Below are 22,885 nucleotides of genomic sequence, written 5' to 3' on the forward strand. Positions count from 1 at the left end.
CATATGTTAGAAAACTTGATTTAATATATTCTAAAATGTATCATGGCTAGCTTATTAAAATATGTGAGAAAATCTTTCAAAGTAAGAAAGGAAAAATTATCTATGTTGAGTAGTGTAATTAAGTGTCTCCATTAAAAAAAAAATTATATATATACACACACACACACACACACACACACACACACACACACACAAGTGAACAGTATCTATCTAAAGCTGGAAGCCATTTCTTGCAATAAATTTGTGTAGGGAACGACAACTTGATAAGTTACTGTTAAGTCACCAAGCATGGGCATCCCGTGGCTCGACAAGTAACCAGTATCCCAACTACCGGAATATGACTTTCCGGCCGCTGCCGCTGCCACAACGCACTAAGGCTCTTGTGTCCACATCTCCCTTTGTGCCACAAACAACCGAATGTCTTGGCCAAAACCCTTGTAAAAAAGTCTTCTTCTTCTTGTCCTTCTTCTTCTGCTTCATTCCGCCAGTTTGATCACTATCCAATGACGAGATACTTCTTTGGTCATGATCAAGATGATCTATCTTGAAGCCATAAAATCTGTTGCTGCTTGACTCTATAAGATAGTCAAGTTGCTTTGAAATGCTCTCTACCTCATATTTATCAAGAAGAGAATTGTCTGTGCGGATTGGACTCGGCGTTTCTGATCCTGATCCCATGGCATCTGCCTTCATTATTCTCGTAGCTTCTAGCTTGTATCTTGATGGTCTTGGAGCTTGACGAGTTCTTGTAACATCAAATTCACAAATCGGCCTTCCTTCAGACCCTGAACCATGGTGGTACCATGCCCATGCAGCTGCTTTTACTAGGGCTAAATCATCAGTACTGCCACCACCTTTAGGTTTCTTTTTCTCCATGAAAATGTTGAAGGGAGTGATAGAAGGCATGTGGGATATCTGATATTGGAAGAATATGTGGAAATATCAAGCTCCACGCTATAGATAAAAACTTGGTATTTCCTTCTCTACTGTGGTTTTGCATCTTTAAATTCTTCAAGAAAGGTATCTAATCTCTTGAAGGATTTTGCTTGCTTGGCTCTATTCTGGTCCATTGGTTGTGTTGTTAGGTGGAAATTAATTGGGGTCCTAAGAGGACTAGTTCGTTGTTATGGGCGTATACCATTCTCGCTTGTCTACATACCTCGTCTTTATTACACTTAAAACCTTGTCGTGATCATACAAAAACTTTTTCCTAGCAAGAACCTATCTTACTACACTGTTTTAAATTGCGGTTCAAGTATCAGTTTTTTGCTGCTTTTTATTGGAGCTATAGTTTAAAACGTGGCATGCCGCACAAACAAACAATCCATCGGCCCATGTATTGCCATGAAACTCCACTTAAAAGCTAGGAGCCTTGTTCCCATGTCATATCAATCTCATGATCCTCAACGAGTCATCCCCTCTCATCTACCAGATCTCCGAGTTCAAGTCTCTTTCTTGTAAAGAAAAAAGAAAAACTCCAAGTCGTGAATATAGAAAGAGCTTGTTGTTTTTACTTTTGTTTTCCGATGAACTGTCTTGGTCTACACTGATGGATAAGGTCAAATGCATTCTATAGCTATCCCACCAACTTAAATTGTTCTGCATCTGTAGGATAAGGTCAAATGCATGGGAGGTTAACTGATGATTAGTTTAATGAGATTTGGTCTATTCAGAGCACCGACTTCACATGAAAAGATCTCTGCCTATTTATAGCCCCAGCCAAGTGGTGGTTCAACTATCTCTGTTTTATCTTCACTGCCCTCTTGCACCTTTTCCATTATTGCTGCAAGAAATACAGCCCTTAAAGGCAGTGACAAATGGTACAGCCCAGCGGAAAAGGAAAGAGAAGAAATGGGGTAGATACTAGATATAAAGGATGTCCATCCAATTGATAATTTTTTATATTCATCCACTACTCATTGTTTATCATATAAATATTCATACTCAAAATATTCTACATATATTTCAGGTTATTTTTAGGTTAAATTTCAAAACGATTTGACAATATCTATAACCTATTTATTATTTATTGAATAAAATAAATATTCAAAAATTACATACCCATCAGTATCCATCGAGTTGTAGACATGAGCAAAACATTTTATTTGCTACAAAACTAAGAAAAATTGTGATTTTTTGTTCTTGATACATTTGTGCCTCCATACAATTTCGTGTTGACATTTTATTATAACTACCAGCTTCTCAAGCTAATTAACAAACAAGGATAACAAGAGTGATACACCCAAAAAAAAAACACCAAAAAGAGTCAACGAGAACATAATATTTCCAGCATTGTATGTGAGGTACCAAAGGTTTAGGAAGTATGGTTTCATTCTGGCTTGAACAACTGGCACAAACCTGAAACTATTTTAGGGTTTATGTTTTGAGCGATCATAAATCTCAGCTTCAACACGCTTGATTTCATCATCCAAATCCTTTAAGGTGACCTTATCTTTGTTACCAGTATCGATCATCAAGCTCAAAAGATGCTTCATACATGAAAGATACTCGGTCTTTACTTTAGGGGAATCAGAAATTAACTTCTCAGCTTCAAACTGCATAAAAATTAAAACGTCTGGCCTAAGTTAGTATCATTTCCTCATAAGCAATCTAAGAATCCTTATCTAGATAAGAGAAACATATTCAAGCAAATGTAGAGTTAGGATATAATATCGTTGTATCTAACTTCCTGCAATAATTGGATGTTTCATGGAAGCCTCAGAAAAGGTTCCTATTCACAATTTTGAATCAATTAATCCAGCTAGGAAGGAATGTAGAAGATTCAAACAAAAGAAGCAAAAACGAAGACAGGTGAACTAACAACAAGAAGACACTGGGAAACAACGGAATGTTCAGAAAAGAAAAAGGGCCAATGTTTAGAAGTTAAAAAGGGACGTGCAAAACTCGAGCCTAATTGGTAATTGGACATTCAAGTTTCATGTGTGAAATTGAACAAGCTTTCAAAAGCTAATTTAAGCATTTAACTTACCACCATTAAAAGAAATAAAGCATCAGAAACACAATGCAAGAAGTTAGATGAAAGCCTGGAGGCCCAGGACAGTGAGCCTCACAACACCGAACAAATAAGAGTTTTTTTTTTTTTTTTGTTACTTTCTGCAGGCAATTCTTAGGTATTTCTCATAAGTTGCAGATCCCTAACATATGAATTTTGGGGAAACTCCCCACAAAGGAGATCAGTTTCACTATCAACCCAAAAATTCACCAAGTCATTGCTTATTTTAAGAACGTGTATCATTTCATTTTCTTTCCATATGCCATACGGGTAGGGTCTATCAAGATGATAACATATCCCAAATTGAGATTTGGAATTGAAAATCAGATTTTGCAAAAAAGGTAACAAAATAAATAACCATTAAATTTCACATGACATTCCTTAGTTCTTTACCAGGTAAATGCTATACCTGTTGATATTTGGCTAGCTTCCTACTTGGAAAGTAGTGTAACGGACTCATTTCTCATCCTAACAGGTTTTAGGCCATTATCTCTTCTTCAGCAATCATTAGTTTTGGTAGACAAGAACAATGATACCTATACCAGAAAACTTCCGGCCTACCACGCTGGACACAATTGAATTAAAGTCATATCTTTGGCAACAACATCTGGATTAACTTGCACACATGAAACTGGCCGCACAGACAAAAAAGAAAAGGACAGAAACCAAGCAGATCTCGAAGGTTTTAAAAAAACCAAATGCTAGACATCCACAACTTCACAAAAGTTGAATCTCCCATGAATTGCAAAACATACCTCTTTGTAAGAAGAAATGCATTGCAAAAGGACATTTTCGGCTTCAACGTTGGGTAAATGCTCTCCCTGTTTTACAAATTAAGCAAAAGTAGTTTAGCAAAGTGAAATAAATTAATTAGACAAGGAAATTTGAGGAAAATAAATTAGAAGCAGCAGACTTTAGGATTTAATTATGAGCTCGAAGAAATAGAATTCTAGTACTGCTTCAAGTATTTTCATCTTCCACTGTTCGTTCAAGGACATCATGTTTCCCAATTTAAGATATTAAGATGCAAAAAAAATGCTTCAGTATAAAATTAGCTCGTGGAAAATTATATCGAAAGAAAATTTTTTAAATCATCAAAAGAATCAGGTTCGTGAAAAGTTAAACACCATAGCTCTTCCTATATGTTTGGAGATTCACTGGAGGAGAACACCTTATTGTGAGATGTTTACAGGTTTCATTATACTGGTGGTCACTGGTCAGGGATGACCAAAGATTCCCAAGCTCTACAAGGATTAAAGGTGGATTATAAAGAGCATTGAAATATTCTTTCTTACAAAATAATCATAACCGCTCTTTTAACCAATCTGGTTCTTTGTTCTCAAGTATGGAAATATGACACGTAAGAAAAAATGAATAGCATAAAGTCAACCAAAAAGCAAAATTTGGAGGACAAAGAACTTCTAGTTTAGGACTAAAGTGTGAACATATTTTGTTTGTTGTTCAAGAGTTTGGGTAATGCTGCAGGAAATTCTAGTCGAGATCTACACAAAAATCAATTTCCACTAAAATCAATTTCCACTGGGGGTGGAATTGAGGGAAGAAAGCTGGGATCTTTTAAATTAAAAAATATGGAGACAAAAAGGCATATGGGACGCACCATAACATCAATATGAATCCAAATAGACACATTATTTCTATATCTTTTTTAGAATTATTTGACACTTCATAGCATAGATCCCGGTAATTTAACTTCACATGCATTTTATTCGTGCATTTGTCAAAACATTAGTCATAGAACATCTATGCATATTACCTTTGATAGTAAATGTACCATACTATATGAAAGAAGTAGGAAAAAAAAGGGGGGAAATGTGCCTTGTTAATAGGCACTTTCTCTGCAACAGGGTACTCAAGGGGGAAGAGAAACAGAAAAACAGAAAATTGGCACAGGACAGCATGCATCATTGATGGCAGTTTTGGCGTGCTTGCATCTACTTTACAAGAACCCTACCAAAAATTAACACTAAGAATTGAGCATCTCTTTGTATGTTATGTCTTTTCAGGTGCAACTTAAAAATAACTTTTGAAATGGAACTGCTACGCTTTTATATGTTATAGAAAGTAACAGAACAACCCTGTTTAACATCACATCAATATCCAACAATTCTGTGTAAGTTTGTATTCTGCAGTAAAAATAAAGGAGAAACTTCAAAATTTCATCATTAACCAATGGGAATTTTTAGGACTGACCTGTGACTCCAGTAACTCTTGTTTTGTAGTCTCCACAAGTCCAAGAGTATCCAGTGATTGCAACTGCAAGCAAAATGAAATTTCCTGTTGTTTCCATTTTGAACAACTAGATTCTAGCCACCATGTGCAATATGTCACAAGATAACTCATAAAGTTAACATGAATTAAGAATTCGAAATGATTCACCCCGAGCTATTTTGTCTTACATTTTAGATGTTCGAGGTAACAGATCATAATTTGTCCTTTCAATAAATGCAACAAAATGTTCTCAAGACTTTCAGAGGAAGAAGAGAAACTGGAGGTCACGATCCAGCGTTTGATTGCGAAGAAAGAGGATTGATCACAAAAACTCAGTTGCTTCAGTGCTATCTTTTAAATTTGAATGATTACTTAATTAGCCTTTCTTCTTTAATCGTGGATACAGGTTCGCTGCATAATTTTGCAATGTCTTCTTCAAATTCTCTTTCATTTTTTATTTTATTTTTTAGAAATAAAGTGCCTGTCATCGACAGAAACTTGTAGTTGGTGGAAGAGAGGAAATAAACGCTACCTCTTGACCTTGACAAGTGAACTGGAATGAATAAAAAACAAGATTTTGAAAAGTAAGGGCGAAACTCGAAATGAAATTGGGTGATAATAAAAACAAAGAAAGGCTAAATGCTAGTGATAGAAAGAACAGAATAAAATAGGAAACATGAAAGCAAAAACAACGAAGTTCAAAAAAACATAGGGTCAATAACTTAAACAGTTCGCAATTTGATAAAGGCCAGCATTTCTCAAGTTCATGAGATGACTCTTCTTTTACATATAACTTCACTTGAGATAAATTTTAAAAATTTCCAGAATGTCACCTCTAAATTCAAACATTAAATTAAACTATGCCAGAATCCACAATTGGCTTACAAACAGTTCCCTTTGATGCACCTCATACTTACGTTTCTACAGAGATGATAATCAAGGGAAGTAAACTAGGACAGAAATTACAATGGCCCCACATATGCTGTGATGGAATGACCAGAGAGTACCCCACTACCCTGGTGGTCAACACAGAACCAGATTTTCATGTGTCTTGGTGAGATCTTATAAATAAAATAAATTAAAAATAAAAATAAAATAGACATTAATAGTATTTTCATGTGTCTTGGTGAGATCTTAAAAATAAATAAAGTAAAAATAAAAATAGACATTAATAGTAATGCCACGAGATGATTCTTGTAGGTTATGAATATATGATTTTAGTTCTTCATTTTCTAGAGAAAGCAGTTCCTCAGGGACAAATTAATAGAAACTCCAATATAATCACTCTGAGTTCAAAGTTTTCACTTTCCATAATTCATGAAGAAGTATGATACCCAGTTTTGCACAATTTTTGGTCTGTGAGTGCAATAGAGAAAGTACAAAATAAAAACAAACTTTAATTATATGTAAACCTTCTGCTACATTATTAACAGAAGTAACAAATCATAATAACTTTAAACAAGGATGTTTGATCAAATATCAAAGAACAAGAACATTAGCTCTTATATGACAACATTTTCCTTGACTGAGCATGCAAGCATTCAGAATGAGAGGAACTGACCAGTATGACCAATGCCGCATGCCCCTCTCTTTTCATTTCAGATGCTCCATTCTTCTGCTTTTTCCCTTTTTGTATTCTCAATTTATTTAAGACATGGCGTGCTATCCTATCATGGAAGATAATTGCATATGACTAATCTGTAAGAACCTACAATGCTTGGAGATGATACTAATAGAAGTTACATTAGCAAAGCCAAATTAAGTCATTCCAATCTCAAATCTGATAAGGACACGCGTAATAATTAAAGTTTGCAGGATTATATGCCAAGTAAATGAACTGGAAAAATTACTGGAACACAAGCTGAACAAGGGAATACATATGTTTCCTTTTTAGATTATAAATATAACAAATAACACTCAGAAGTAGTATGAACATGCATGTACAGAACAAGTCAACTAAATGTGTACATCTCCCTAGATTGTCAAACCACATTGTTTATCAAAAAGAAACATTGAATGATTTGGTTAAGTCTTTTATCGTCTACTCAAACACACCCCCTAAGGAACTGTCTAGGAGTTTCCCAATGTATACCTATTCCAGTAGATTGCTATGTAAGAAGGTACATTTCTATCTAATTTCAACAAAGGCTAACCATCAGCAACAAAACAACAAAATAAAGCAACTTTATTGAATTAAGATGAGATAAATTTAGCAGTTGTATTGAATTAAGATGAGAGAAATTTTGAAAATAGTCATCCTTAAATGTCTGCATGTGACCTTTAGCAATGGGTTTTAAACTTCTCAATCAACAAACGCATTCCACATTAGGACAATATCCAGAAAAAAAAGTAGTCTATTGTTCAAACCAGATTGAGAAGCCCCAAGGTTGCTTGTTTGTTGTGCTTGCTTCAAATTGAAATCTAAAGTGGTATCTACCACATCCCATGCTTATTAACCATGATTAAATAGAGAAACACCGAAGTACATAAATGAAAAAACATGATCTAAGATTGGAAGCAAAGCAAAAAATAAACATAGGACAATGTTTTTTTTTTTTAAAAAAAAAAAAAACCCACATTGACAGGGCATTCTCAAATCATATGAGTACTGTTTGTGCGAGTACTTTTCTATAGAATAAGGCAAACCTTGTAGAACTGTGCAAAAGATCTTTTGCCTTGTCAAGCTCAGCAATTGCTTCAGAAATATTTATCTTTCTCAGCCGATTTGAATTCAACATTGCAACCCTTGCAATATGAAGCAGATTTGCAGCAATCTGTCCACAAAGAACAGAAGCAAGTCTTGTATGAAACACATGCAAGCTAAATTTCATTATCATAAAGTAGTGAAAAATAAAAGCACATCCTCTGGTTAAGATTACTCATCCAAATGATGTCAACTCCTTTTTTTCCCTTATAATTTATGAGTTGAATGTGTCAGAATGATAAACCTGAATGTGATCTTCGGGAAGCAAGGACTTCCGAGCCTCAAGACACCTGCAATCAAAAGTTATAAGATATAATTTAATTTGTGTTGCCAACAATCACATCTTTTGTTCTACAGTTATCCTAATCATTTTTCTCACCTTTCAAGTAGTTCTTTTGCTTCTTTTATCTTCTCAATTGACTGTAGGATTAGGGCCAGCCTTTCAGCTACTATTACTGTGTCCATGGAATTCCATCCCTGAATTAGAAGGTAGCTATCACATCAGGAGCTGATGATGACATCACAGAATTTAAAGGAAGAAAGATACACCTCATTTTAATAGTTAGTTAGATTCGTGACCAACAGGGTTTTTCCTTGCAAAATCTTGAAGCTCTCAAGGATGGGATGTCATTGCAAAAGTTTAATCTTCTATAACAAAACCCTTACAAGAAAAGGTGCTAATGGGATGTGCACACAAGTATATGACTTTCTTTCAAATGTAATGCATGGACAAGCTCCTACCATACTAATCTTTCTGAACTAGGTCCAATATTTCTCTTCCTGGTTTCCTTTACCCAACTTTTCATGGAAGGCCAAGTACCCTACGGTCATAGCATTTTTATTTAGTCTGCAGTCCTCAACAAGATAACACTGCTACTTATTGCAGATAAGAAGGCCTAAAATGGCAGTCTCCAGATGCTTGTGGATGTGTGCTAACAGCATAAAAGACCTGGGTCATCTATTCCTGAATTGTTCAGTCGCCAGGAGCTCTGGCTGGCCTATGTTTTTCTCAACTTTGGAAAATCGTGCGTGTCCTTTCTGGAAGACTTGCTTTTGACACAGCATAAAGGTTTTGGTAAATCCAAAGCAAAAACATGCAATGTTTGCAGGTCCATTGGTTTGACACTTCTAAAATGTTCAAGGTTAAGAAATTATCTCACCTTTTGATCCAAGAGAATAATTTTCTTAGCTTCTTGATGGTGCTTTGATACAGGTGTTGCCTTTGATAAATCCAAAGACAGCAAGAGAATAATTTTTATTGCACTGTTACTCTAGTTTCATTTGGCTTTCTTTCCTTTAGTACCACGGAAGGATGTCATGTTCTCCAGTCATGTAATCCTTTTCACCCTTCTTATTCTCTATTTTGGGATAAAAATACAAAAAGACATGTAAGGAGATGAAACCCCAGTACATCAGGTACATGAGCTAAAACAAATGCATGGCCTGGGAAGCAAAGCATCCATGAGCTCCATAAAGGGCCAAAGCAACAAGTTTATACCAAGGAAAAACAAGATACCAGGTGGCAGGGGGAATGGGCAAAGAAATTTCTATTCCACTAGTTAAAATGGAAGCTTAAAGATAAGCTATAAACCAATGCAATGAAGAAGAAATTGACAGATATCACAGTAGATGAAGACCGGAATGATATATTTCAGCTGCATTTGCTAGCTTCAACAAAGCATGTTGCAACTCAACACATTATCGGAAATTAAGGGAACTAAATCAGTAAGAAGAAGACGTGGAAAAAAATGGAGCAGAGAAGAGCAGCATCCTGAGAGAATTATTTAGAAGAAAGAAAGCCAACAATGAACAATGTAACATCAAAAAATTTGAAAAACTATATAGCACCTTTGATAGTTCCATAATCTGCAGCACCTTCCTTTGTACATCCTCGGCTTCAGCAAGACGATTGGATTTTAGATACATCTGGAAAAGAAAAGAGAATATAAGTAAACTATACAAAAGGTTGAAAAATGCAGTAGTCACACAAATGGATCGTGTGGTAGAAACAATAAACCTATTTGCATGTGGTAAAAAATACTGCATAAGTTGAACTTGAAAGACATGGTACAGCAAAATGAATTAATCTTTTAATCACAAAGGCTAACATGATAGAAAAATCTACTATATGTATATCAAAAGGAACCACACAACCTGAGAGAGAAATTGCAATCTCCTTATGCAAGTAATTGAGTCCCCCATGCCATTTTCCTGTATAATCAAAGAAGACATGGGAGCGAAAGAAATAAATTAAATAAAACAATTACTGGAAATTCAGTACCAGGACTAATCGAGCAGCATAGTCACCTCTAATATCTTAATAGATTCCTGAATGAGGGCTTCAGCATCCTTCTCTTTTCCAAGGAGATAAAGCACCTGTGACATTAATGATATATGGATCTATAAGCCAACTAAGTACACAGAGGAAAAAAAAAAAAGAGAACAGCACAGTTTAAAGAACCATAGACACAAAAGAAAGCAATTTTTATTCTAAAAGACAAGGGGACGCTGCTTGAAATTTAAAATTCCTCTTTCTTCACCTTAGAGTGTTCAAAACAATCTATGATAAGCAAGTTTGTGAGTCTTTTAAATCCTCAATTGTATTGTGTGTTGTTAAGGACTTTTAAGTCCTAGTCGTGCTGCACTGAACCAGGCGTGTCATGCATAGCATACCAGGATGCAGGTATTTGAATTATGATCCTTCTTTTTTTTTCTGTGGAAATTGGTTTCAAGGATATAACTTATGAACTAATGTAATCTGAAACAAAATTAAAATTGAAAGAAATTAACCTTTAATTAAGTATAATGAATGGAAGGTTAGAATATCAATAAAAATATGCAACAACAAGTTAATTATTGTTAAGCAGGTCATAAACTGGTATATAAGTAAATACTGTCTTCCAGTTACTATTTTACATAACCAATCATCCAGGAACGTCATTAATAGTTTGTTACTCCATTTATTTACTGTCAACTATTTTTATGAGATATTGTCCAACGAAAACATATACATTCTCTAAATACATGAAATCATCAACAGTGAAAAGGACAATGAGCATAATGATATTAAAATAAGCTGACAAATAGATTTAGCACATGCAACCATACAACATAGCTATTACCATTCCGAGATGATACAGTGTATCTGCATAGTCTGTATGGTTGAGTCCTAAAACACGCCTTTTTATCTGAACAAGATAAGGTTACATTGAGAGTTACAAGTTCAAAGTTTGAACTGATAATGGAAGAAAGAAGAAGAAGAACGAATGAAAGCTTCAAAGCTAATTGAAATTTGAAAATGGATAAAAGAGAATCATGCATGCATGCTATATATGCATTTAAGTACTTGTTCGTACCTTCACAGCACGCTGCCAAAGGAAAATCAAAGGGAAGAGCACAGATCAGCAGAAATTATCAGTATATGTAGCAGAAAAACATTAGTTGTTGACTGAAAAGAATAATCTTGGCTAGATTAATAAAAATAGTTACAATAGAAAGACAAGTAGAAGGAGAGAAAAGGAGGAACATAAATATTTAGTGCACACAACATGTACATAGTCCTCCAGAATGCTAGTTCCATTCAAATGCTATTTGGCAATAAAGTTTCTATGTTATTATTAAAAGTATAAAGTTATAGTGCAATCGATTATAAGTCTAATATTTGTTGCTACAGTAGATGTTCATTGAACTACCTATTTCCCTCTCTAAGAGAGGATATTCATGTAGTAAATACCAAACCACGGAACATATTTCAACAATCAAGTACCTCCACTGAAGAATTGATAAGTTTAATGATGTAAATAACAAAACTCTCAATCAATTACATGGTTACAGAGTTTTTCAGAATGCACTCGATCCAGGCCACTATTTTCTTTTCGCAGTCACAAAAACAATAGTTCCACTTCCTCTCCATCCCGAGAAACTGGTTAATTTTTCACTACAATAATTGGTACCTTTCTTAGATGGCCAAACCAATCAACCCAAGTTTCTCTTATCTTGTGTTTTTAATTAGCATGATCTTTGATTTATATTGTTAGAGAATAATATAAATCATATCTTGGGACCTCACCTAACAGCTTAAGCTATTGGGTTGAGATGGTTCTTTAACATGGTATCAGAGCCTTGATGACCAAGTAGTCACAAGTTCAAATCTCACCACCCCCATTTATTTGATAAAAATCAAGCACAAGGTAATGTGGGCCTGTGCAAGTTTCAAGTCCAAAGGGCTTTCACTTGAGGAGGTGTTTTAGAGAATAATATAAATCATATCTTGGGACCTCACCTAACAGCTTAAGCTATTGGGTTGAGATGGTTCTTTGACATATATAACCAGTCACCAAATTTCATCACCTAAAAAAGGGAACCAACTACACTCAATGAGCACTTCACTCTTCATTCCACTATGACTAAGGTGTCTTAAGGATTGAATGTATTCCATGCTGAAGGAAAAATATGTCCAACACGGATTTTCTTGAACTGGGTGGAATGAAAAAAAAAATACTGGCAGAAATTCAGAAAATTAACCAGTAAGTGCATATGAACCTTTTGATCATAATTCATGAAACTGCAAACAAACTAAGACAGGATATGAAAAATACTTTTACCTCGTAGCACTTGTCAGCTTCATCCAGTTTCCGCTGCATGAGATAAAACTGCCCAAGGTTGTGAAGCGCAGCACCCACACTGTGCAATAACAGTATTAAGTGATTGTGTAAGCAACAATGACACCACAATAGAGAAGGTCATTTCTTAGTTATTTACCAAGCCAAAAGCCACTGATCTATGGTCCTTGAATCAATCATAACAAGGGACTGACTGATCTATTGTTTATATAATTAATGAACTACAAAACTATTAGTTGTCGATTCATATGCAACTCTAACCATTAGCACTATGATTGCTTGGGTGGAAAGGAGAAAGATTGGAGGCGATAGAAGAGGTGCTAACACCATTTGGTTGGGCCAGAGTATACCCACAGATGGAACAAATGAATCCATTACTTTCTTCCATTCTCACATTTTTTAGTCCTAAATTGGAAGGATTGCTGGTGCATACATGAGCTGAGGAGGCTTTTTCTTATTTTAACACTCATTTAATCTTCCCCACTCTCCTTCTGTTCTTTTCCTTGCTAACCAAAAGGGACAGCTAGAAGAATGGGATCACTTTTCCATCACTCTCTTCATTCTTCCTTCTTGCCCCAATCCACCCTCTCCTTATTTTATCCTTGCAAAATAACATTCTGCAAATTCCAGTCAGAGTTGAAGAGAGAGGCAAGAACTGGATGAATGGAAGGTGTGCTGCACCAATATAGATATTCATAGTATGGGCCTAAATGTCTATATATGATCATCGCCTCCCAATTTGGTTGGCTACCATAACTGAAATGAAAAAATCATAGTGTGTGCATAAATACCTGTGTAGTTTTATCCTGTATTCACTAAATTGATAGTCTTCAATTCCTTCTTAAATTTTATTATAGTTTCAGTTCTTAGCGATGTTGATCAAATACAAAGACTGTTGCTTAAGAAGCTAAATATAAAGGTAATCAAGCATTGCAAGAGATTCAAGGGAGTTCACTATTTATGATAATTAAAAATGATATAGAGAATTGCTTGTCTTACTTCCCAAATAATAACATTATACCGGATGTCTTCTGGCCCAAATGATTCCTCTAGAATTTTGATGGCCTCCCAATACAAAGGTTCTGCTTTATCAAATTGCTTCTGAACTCTAAATAGCTCTGCCTGAAACAAAAGCAAGGTGAAACAATGGCTTCTTACACGCAACATATTCCATAATTTGTTTAACTTTTCCAATTAGTGACTAACTTGACAGCAGAAACAATTCTGATCACTATCAACTTATATTAGCCTGATCATTGACATATTGAAAAAAATATATATATTTCTTCTTCTTAATAATAAGAAACAAAGAAAGAAAAACCGTGACCTAGACGAGAATTATAAAAGAAAAAAAAAACAGAACTCCAGTAAAGGAGTGCACAAACAGTGGCATTTCCAAAAGTTTAATCTACAATCTAATTCACTGCAATTTTCAAACTAGTTTTAATAAAAGAACAACTACGCTAAAACCAGTTCTACATCGTTGAAAGCATCTAAAAAGTGAGCTTACCAAGTTGTTGCAAGATGAGGCAACATGAGGATCCTTCTCCCCGAAACCCTCTTTTGCTTCTTGTAGAGCAGAAAAGAAGAACTTTTCAGCTTGATCCAATTTCCCCTGTTCAGATCACAGACCAGATTTGATTAAATTATGGGTTACGATATCAAATGAAAGAAATGAAAGAACCATGGCTGATAGCAAAACATGCTTGCCTGCAGGAAGACTTCCCTCCCTTTATCAGAAAAAAGCCTCCATTTTGCTGTATGTTCATTGGATATTACAGAACCATCCTCAATTTTGCGAAACCCAAACATGCTATCTGTATCTAAATCATTTTGTGAACTGCTTTCGCGAGGCTCGTCTGCTAAGACAGGGTTGGCGTTTATCCCAAGAATTATTGCTGCAAACATGTCAGCACCATTGCCAATGTGTCATAGACTTCATCCAATCACCAAATAAAATTAACTTAGTGCCATTTTCTTGTAAATTTTATTTGCACCACATTTAGACCGTTTGTCTTTATGGTAACTTCTGCTTTTTGCCCAATCATGGAGAAAAAATTGTTTGATTAGCCAAACTTCTGCTTTTTGCACTGGGCTCTACACATAATTGTGTTTCAAACCTTGGTTTTGTAGAAGCCAAAATAACTTGTTTTTCATTTGTAAAGACCTATTTTTCATTTATTTTACATGTAAAAATCCATTTCACAATAGTTTTAACCAAACACATTTTTTAAAACCTGTTTTTTTTAAGCTACAATCGCAAAAGCTACTTAACACATGACTGTCAATCACATCAAAAAATCATGAACAACTAGAAATGCTATTACATTGAACTGCAAAATCAAATAGCCAAAAGCCCAGTAAGACAGAAGTTACCAGCTTGTCCAGCAAGAATAGTCCATAGATAACAATCCCTAGAGTTCATCCTCCAACTAGGCCCTCCAAAACCATATTTGTAGGAACATTTTGTTTTACCTGAAAGAACATTACAAGGATGGTAAGGACTGCAAAAGTTATTAACTGCAAAGGTTAGCTGATATATTTATTTATAACACGCTATCAAACAAAATACTTCAGAGGTTGAAATAGTTTAAATGCCATCAGCAAGAGTTCATATCAATGCTAGCTAGGCTTAACAGAGTATATTTTGCTCTAAACCAACGAAACAAAGAATGGAGAGGTCTGTCTTATTCTATATACGACAACTGCACAACAGAACAATTTAGAATAACACCCTCTTCCTTGGTAAGTTTTTCTCTCTTTTATCATAACAAATGGTGATAAAGCAAATGAATTCGACACTAACGTCTAAAAAATGTAAGCAATACCACTTAAAAACAGTAGTGAAGTCATAAACCACATCAAAAACAAAATATTAATAGCGATTTTCATAAACTTTAGACATGACAATTGACAATAAGCAAGTCAAAAAATTGGCACAAAGCCAACAACAGGAATTAAGGCTTAAATTTCATAATTCACCATTATTCCCATCGGTACAATGATTCCATATTTCTTTCATTAACTATGAACACTAAATTACCAATCTTTATTGCATCCAAGCACCAAAGAATTAAACTTTCACCAAAAGAAGAAAAGGTTGATAAAAACAGCATTGACCCATTATTCAAAACCATGAGATTCTCAGCTAGAAAGTGAGTTTAGAAATCAAAAGCATCACAGTGAGACTGGACAGGAAAAAAAATGTTAAAAACACAAGAAAATACATACTGGAGAGTGAATTGGGCAAGGCATTGCTTGTTGTAATTTCACTAGAAGAAGAGAATCTCTGAGGAGGAAAATGGGTTCTCCTCAGAAACTTAGCTGCCAGTTGTCTCATATGCATCCCTCTCTGTCAACTATATAGAAAGCGGTTTTGTGGGGTTTATACTGAAACTACTGTTGTGCTTGTTAAACCCTGTGTTAAGACTTGAGACCTTAGTTAGGGCTTGTTTGGCTTCAAAACAGGGAAGGAAAACATAATATTCTGCGGTGCACCGAGTGAAAGTATTTTTTTTACCTTCACATTAATATTTATGTTAATAATAAATTTTAAAAAATAAAAAAAATATTATTTTCATATATTTTAAAATAAAAAATATTTAAAAAGTAATTTTTATCACATTCTTAAACGAAGCCTGGAAATAACACTCTTTCATAACATCATTTTTTATGGCTTTTGGATTGAATTGCAATTCTCAACGCGTAGAGAAACAGACCCTTAGTCTTAGATTTATCTCTAGCACAACGATTAGGATGTTCGTCAACCCCAATTTTTACGGTGCTGGCTTCAACAGAATGAGCGTAAAACAAAGAATGAGAGGAAAAGAAAAATAGTTTCATCAAAGTGTCTTGTTTTCCAATAAATCCAAGTTCTTTGCTTCTTGCTGAAGTGCACACTACTATAAATCCTACTAGTTTCTGTTTTGATGAAAAGGATCATATTTACTAAATTCAACTTAATTTGAATGGTCAACTCTGTAACTTACCGATTCAGAATCTAGCTTAAATCAGGTTTTATTTTGAAATTAGCATAATGATTAACTCATCCATACCTAGTTTTAAAAGTAACCTGATAAATCCACAACTAACATCTATCCCTTGATAACTATGAAAATGATAGGAAAGGAGAGAAGGTTTCGTGAAAGAGTATTTTGAGGTTTTATTTGGCTCACTTTATAAAACACCAAGAAGAAAACCATCCAATGCGTGGCTGCTTCTTATCCTTGGAAATTGTCGTGCGTCGAGGGAAAATGTGGCTTTGATTTGATGGCAAACCACCTTGGTGTATCAATAGAAACCTTAATTTTATGTTTCAACCCTAGTATAAATCAAAAGAAGAAACGCCCACCATAGAAGCTGAAGCAGGTTGCTTGATGCCTGGATACGATAACAATTTGGTAGCCTCTTCAAAATCCTATCTTCTAGCATTTTACAATGATCACTATGCAGCAAATTAAAATTTCTGCGCCATATCATTCGAGGTAGCGATCAGGGCGGACAGGTCGATGCAGGTAAGCTAGGACTAGCTTTCCATAGTTGAGAACATGAAATTAAAGACCCACACACTTAGCAGCAGTGCTAGTGATGCTTGGCAAAATGAAAGAACTAAGGCCTGTTCTTCTAAGATTTCACCATGAAGCAGTGCTTCATTTTTCTGATACCTCTGTTTGCAATTCTTCTGGTAATGGTAGGAACTGACTCCATTTGGCATTGTGATACGGTTAGCATTTTGCCTCAACCACATATTTAAAAGAATTTAGTTAATCAAAACACACCATACTCATAGTTTTGCATAGAATCCATTGAAAACTCTTTTTTGAAACCTTGGTTAAGAAAATACACCAATTTATAGATTTTCTTAATTTTACTTTTTCAAACCGTAATGGAAAACACTACCACACACGCTCGGTAAAATAAACTATGAACGTACAACAATCTAGCAATGGTATTGCACACCCAAAGAATAACAACCGATCCATTCTTGGGTCACAATCATAAATGATAATAAGTCAACTAATATATCCAATCAAAACCATGACAAATTAATAATCTCATAAACAGAGGGTAAATTCTCGATGAACAAAATGGCAACAACCAACCTTGATCCATTTAAAATTTCCAGCATGAAATTCTTTAAACAGAGAGTTAAAAGTACTAAAAGAAAGAAGGATTTCACCGCTTCCCTCCACCTCCACCAAGCTTGGGGCCCTTTGGCGCAGCACCCTTTGGCAAGCTACCTTTGCTGCTCTTTTGTGCCTTGGACATTACCTCGGCCTTCTTGGCTTTCTTCTCGTCCTTTGTTTTCTTAATCCTCTCCTTAATTTCACTGCACACAAAAACACCATGCATTGTCAATAAGCGCCAAAGATGACTAGCTAACCAAAGCGCATTGGAACCCAAGAAAGGGCACATACCGGAGTGCAGCCTCTCGTGCAGCATCACGAACTTCAGGTTTCTCAGCTCGCTTCTTCTGTATGACCTCCAAAGTAGCACCTACAATGGACCTTGAGTACGGTTTTTTGGTAGTGCGGCGTCTCTTCTTAACAGTTTCAGCAGCAATGTCCTGTTATTATTAGGAAAGATATGACAAAATTAACATCACGGGTTTCTTTCTAAAGGGAAACCCATCCTACAAACAGAAGCACTTTACATTCCCCTTTAAGAAGTTAATAGAAACTGTAAAAAAAATGGTCACCTTCTTATGTTGCTTCCTGTACATAGCTGTCCACGTTAGCTTTGAGGGTTTCAGCTTGTTGTGGAAGTACCTCTTGCATTTAGAGTTGGCAAAGAGGAATACCTTAATTGAATGAAGAAAAATTATTTAGTTTCATAGATTGTATTGAAGAAGATATTGGATAAAAAAAAAAAGCAATGCCTTCAACACCAAACTACACATTACCTGGGAATCTGAGCGAATAAATCTGATACCCCTGCCAGGATATATCTTTGCCCCACTGAAGCGGCAGAGTTCAGTCCTGACATCATCCAGAAGAAAACCATCAGGATAACGAGATCAGTATCTATTGTCAAATCAATAAAAATGCTCCATTCCAGACCAGTCCAGTTTGATGGAAATCATGACCGCGACATCATTTGCATATAAAAACGCTCCATTCCAAGCCAGGAAAATTTGATGGTTATCATGATCACTAATCTAAAACCTCAATGAGGTCATTTGCATGATATGACAAATCTCAGAACTGAATCAAATCCTAAACCCCCTCTGTATAACCCTAAAAACTACCTATCGAATGCCAGTTCAATGACTAGCTAGTCACTTATTCATTAAAGTGTTGCACTTTCTTAAAATCAAACCAATAATAAAAACCCAAGTATAAAACTGCAACTAGAAAACCCTTGCAAGTGTCACATACATCACAAAACCTTAAAACTCTCATCAAAACTACAATGTTATTCAAGCCTTATTCATTCTCTTGCTGTCCTTGCTATGTTTTCACTTAATTCTATTCCTTCTCTACTCAATCACCCTCGAAACATAGATTATAACTTAATCCTGAGACCAAGATTCTGAAACAAAATGAGCATAGTTGTATAAGTTGAACCTGGGACGTTTTAACTTAAAATCCAGTTTTATATTAACTGTAATCATATGACAATTCAATTCCCAATGTTGTACGAGTATTTCCGTTCTTCTTGTTAAGATATATGTAGATTAAAAAAAAACTCACTTGAAACAACTATCATACATTCTTCCATTCCCAAGAATGGATAGTCCAGCCATGACCAAAGTATTGAAAGATGCAAAACCCCATTACCAAAATAAAGCTCGCATTTTTTAGTTTTATAAAACGAAACAAGCCCAACTTTTTGCCTAAATTTATACATCTCATATCCATATCGTACTATACTGTAAACAAAACCGAGATGACTCAAATTCAATCCAACAATTCATAGAACACTCAAGAACTTTTTTATAAAAAAAAAAAAAAAACAAGAACCCATCTGGAAAAAACACAGAAACGTAAAACCCATTTTACATATGCATTAAAATGAAAATATACAAGAGAGAAAGAGACGTACTTGAGAACCATGGCGGCGGCGGCGGCTGGTTTTTTTTGGCAGCTAAGAAGAAATATTAGGGTTTAATATTTTGAACAGAGTGTATATTTTTCGTTACCAGTCAATGGAGGATTTAGAGTTATAGGCTTGGGCGTGTTACCACTTAAAATGGGCCAGGCTACAGTTTTAAGGTGGAAAACTATGTATGTCTCTGACCATGGGCTTTGTGTTCAAGCTATTGGTCTGGTTTCTATGTTTATCGGCCTTTGTAATTTACCTTCTTTGTCTCACACCATCCTCCTTTTTTTTTATTTTTCTATTAGTATTGTTTACTCATGTCTAATTAAAATTATAAATAATGATTTGATTCTAGTTTCGTTGCTTTTGAATTTTATAGCAAAACGAATTATAAAAACTCAAATTGGTTTTAATAATTCGAAGTGCAGAGAACAAAAGAATTGAATAAGAACTCAAATTGTTAGATTGATGAAAACAACCTTAACATTATAAATCAGATAAAAATCAAATCAAGAGACAAATCTACTGTTTGTTTTGCGTGGAGTATAGCAATGAAAGCAAGACGTGTAGACAAATCGACTCATCAAGTTCCCATTAAAACAGGATCCACAATCTTATTCAAAAAATAGGATTGAAAAATCTCCCGCAGCAGTTGCGTGATCAGTATGACGTGGGGAACAACTTAGGTCATGATCATAGATGATCGAGGAGGATGACTTTGCATATGGTTACAGAATATATATATATATATATATATATATATATATATATATATATATATATATATATTATGACATTTTAGTATGGATTAGCAACATATTCGGTTGCTTAATGACCTGAGCTTTTAGCCCTACGTACGTGGGAAAAAGCCTAAAAGGAACAGACAGCTTCCCTGTCTTGTAAGAATATATGAGGACTAGGAGAGCTACAAGTGAACAAGGGCGCCTTTAATTGTTCCAAGAAGATGCGTTAGGCTACTTACTACTATCCAAAAGCGTTGGCCTTTTGTTTTGGATAAAGGTATACACTTGCAGTTTAGAATATGTTCGTTTTTAGCATCGCAGCCAGTAGCCATTCAGTGAATTTCTTGTAAGCATCGTCATGAGCTCGATGCCGGAGGGAGATTGGAGAATCATGAAGCCTGCCAATTTTGGCACCAGATGCCACCATTATTGGCCTAGAGAAAGACGAGGGCGACAGCAAAGTGTCAATCACCTCCAAATGAGTCAGTCCAGTGGTGCATAAAATTTCATTATTTCTTCCAGTTGTCGAACAATAACAAGACCTAGCTGGTAGGGCTAGCTTTGCCATGAACAAGGCCAAGAAGTGCATTGTCTATGTGAAAAAATGGGGGGGTGTACTCGTGATTTCCTTTTTTTCTCTGTCTTGAGACGTTGATGGGGTTGATATCTTCAATAAAGCCAAACATTGCAAAGGATCTTCCAAATAATCTGTTTTGTTTTTGTGTACATAAAAGGGACAGTTAACCTAAGGATAACAAGGGTCCTTGATGATTTATTGTGAGTTTGGGAACACCGTGTATACCTTGTTTTTTTTTTAATTTTTTTTTGTTAAAAATAAAATTATTTTTATGTTTTTAGATTATTTTGATGTGTTGATATCTAAAATAATTTTTGAAAAATAAAAAAAATTTATTTTAATATATTTTTAAATAAAAAATATTTTAAACCATTACCCCTGTCACAATTTTAAACACACCCTTAACTTAATTCCAACTCATTACATACCAATGCATCATTGGCATTTCATCATCCTATTAATTCCCTAATGATCATGTAAAACGATAACAATGACATTACTGGGCATTAAGACAGGAATTTATTAATTTGATATGGGTGGTTTCTAGCTTTAATCAAGAATTAGCTCTTTGGCCTGCGTTTTCATAGTGGATCGTGATTTTTTAAAAAACAAATATTAAATATTCAGGTTATTTTGATATGTCTTTTTATATAAAAAAAACTCAAAGTATAAATCAAAAAGTTTATCTAGACATCTAATTAAATAAATCAATAATTATCTATGCAAATAAACAAAAAAAAATCGTTAATAATAACTAAAAGAGAAACTGGAAAATTTGAGAGATGGATGTAGATCAGGATATTTGATCTTGTAAAATGAAAAATTTACTCATTTATATCTACTGAATTTGTTTATTAAAATCAATAAAAAACAATAGAAATAGAAACACATATGAAACTGAAAGAATAAAATAAAAGGAAAAAAATATTATACAAAACCGGACATATTAGAAATATTATTTCAAAATAACTATTTTTTATAAAATAAATTTTATTTGTATAAAATAAAATAAAATAATTCATCAAAAATTAAATACAAACAAAACAATTTGAAAAAAAAAACATATCCAAAAAAGGCTTGAAAAACCTTTGGCCTAAATCATGAAACCAAGATAAACCGATAAAAAAATTAAAATAACCACAAAACCAATTTTCTTTAACCATAAAAAACTGATAAATCGACAAATGAAAAAATTGTGAAGCCCAATCCTGAACAAATCAAACGCCGAATGATGAAATCAGAAAAAAAAAATCAATCACACAAAAAATTATAATTAAAAGAATGAGGGTGAAATATAAATATAAATATAAATTAGGGGGCATAAAAAAATTAAATTTGAGGGTTAAATTGAAAAGAAAAAATCTTCAACAAAAGGAGAAATAAATCAAAAGAAAGAGGGATAAATTGAAAAAAATAAAACAACATAAACTTTAATTGAAAGATGAAATTGAAAACCAATAAAACTTTAACAAAAAAAAGCCAAGGAAAAAAATTCAAAAAACAATAAAATAAGGAGCGAATTGGAAAAAAAAATATGACAAATTATAATTTAAAGACTAGATTGAAAACATAGAAAGCTTTTCTAAAAGGGCTAATAACAAAAATAAGCAATAAAAAATATAAGAACAGAAATTAAAAAAGAAAAAGAAAAAAGGACAAACATGCACTTTCTTTGAAAGACATAGAAAAGAAAGAGGGAAAAAACAAAAAAACAACTATCGGAGGTAAAGGAAGCGATGTCACTTCCAAGGAAATGAAGGATGACCAAGTTTTACAACCGGGTGGTGTCGAACGCACCACCTAAAAGGTGTGGACGTCACCCACGCGCTGTCATGTAATGAGCACGCACTAGCAATTTTTCAAAATAAAAATTAAAAATTCAACGTAAAAATACCAAAATACCCCTTATAACACTGGAAATTACAAATAAACTAATGTGAAGGACAAAAAAACCCT

The 22,885-nt window shown here is 34.4% G+C and overlaps 3 protein-coding genes across 5 annotated transcripts; all 3 read right to left on the reverse strand.

The window, feature by feature from the left end:
* Positions 1-207: 207 nt before the first annotated feature.
* LOC7487400 (uncharacterized) lies at positions 208-1,218 on the reverse strand. The gene has a single exon (XM_024600063.2). The coding sequence runs from the start codon at positions 904-906 to the stop codon at positions 328-330; it is 579 nt and encodes a 192-aa protein (XP_024455831.2). The 5' UTR covers positions 907-1,218; the 3' UTR covers positions 208-327.
* Positions 1,219-2,079: 861 nt separating this feature from the next.
* Positions 2,080-16,066, reverse strand: LOC7487399 (uncharacterized). 3 transcript variants are annotated; one of them, XM_006384088.3, is made up of 18 exons: positions 15,800-16,064; positions 14,945-15,043; positions 14,279-14,466; positions 14,079-14,183; positions 13,590-13,690; positions 12,551-12,629; positions 11,303-11,314; positions 11,069-11,134; positions 10,254-10,322; positions 10,101-10,157; positions 9,795-9,872; positions 8,326-8,423; positions 8,191-8,236; positions 7,889-8,016; positions 6,804-6,909; positions 5,225-5,287; positions 3,769-3,834; positions 2,080-2,555 (listed from the first exon to the last, which is right to left on the reverse strand). In XM_006384088.3, the coding sequence occupies exons 1-18, from the start codon at positions 15,912-15,914 to the stop codon at positions 2,370-2,372; spliced, it is 1,662 nt and encodes a 553-aa protein (XP_006384150.1). In that variant the 5' UTR covers positions 15,915-16,064; the 3' UTR covers positions 2,080-2,369. The 3 variants fall into 3 exon arrangements, with proteins under 3 accessions (XP_006384150.1, XP_024455830.1, XP_052308448.1); XM_024600062.2 differs by lacking the exon at positions 6,804-6,909 and having other exon boundaries at positions 15,800-16,066; XM_052452488.1 differs by lacking the exon at positions 11,303-11,314.
* A 1,524-nt stretch (positions 16,067-17,590) lies between these two features.
* On the reverse strand, positions 17,591-19,762 carry LOC7493568 (60S ribosomal protein L24). The gene is made up of 5 exons (XM_002305183.4): positions 19,613-19,762; positions 18,471-18,546; positions 18,267-18,368; positions 17,986-18,134; positions 17,591-17,897 (listed from the first exon to the last, which is right to left on the reverse strand). The coding sequence occupies exons 1-5, from the start codon at positions 19,621-19,623 to the stop codon at positions 17,744-17,746; spliced, it is 492 nt and encodes a 163-aa protein (XP_002305219.1). The 5' UTR covers positions 19,624-19,762; the 3' UTR covers positions 17,591-17,743.
* Between the last annotated feature and the right edge of the window lie 3,123 nt (positions 19,763-22,885).

The sequence above is a fragment of the Populus trichocarpa genome, chromosome 4 (assembly GCF_000002775.5).
Source record: "Populus trichocarpa isolate Nisqually-1 chromosome 4, P.trichocarpa_v4.1, whole genome shotgun sequence".
Taxonomy (NCBI): domain Eukaryota; kingdom Viridiplantae; phylum Streptophyta; class Magnoliopsida; order Malpighiales; family Salicaceae; genus Populus; species Populus trichocarpa.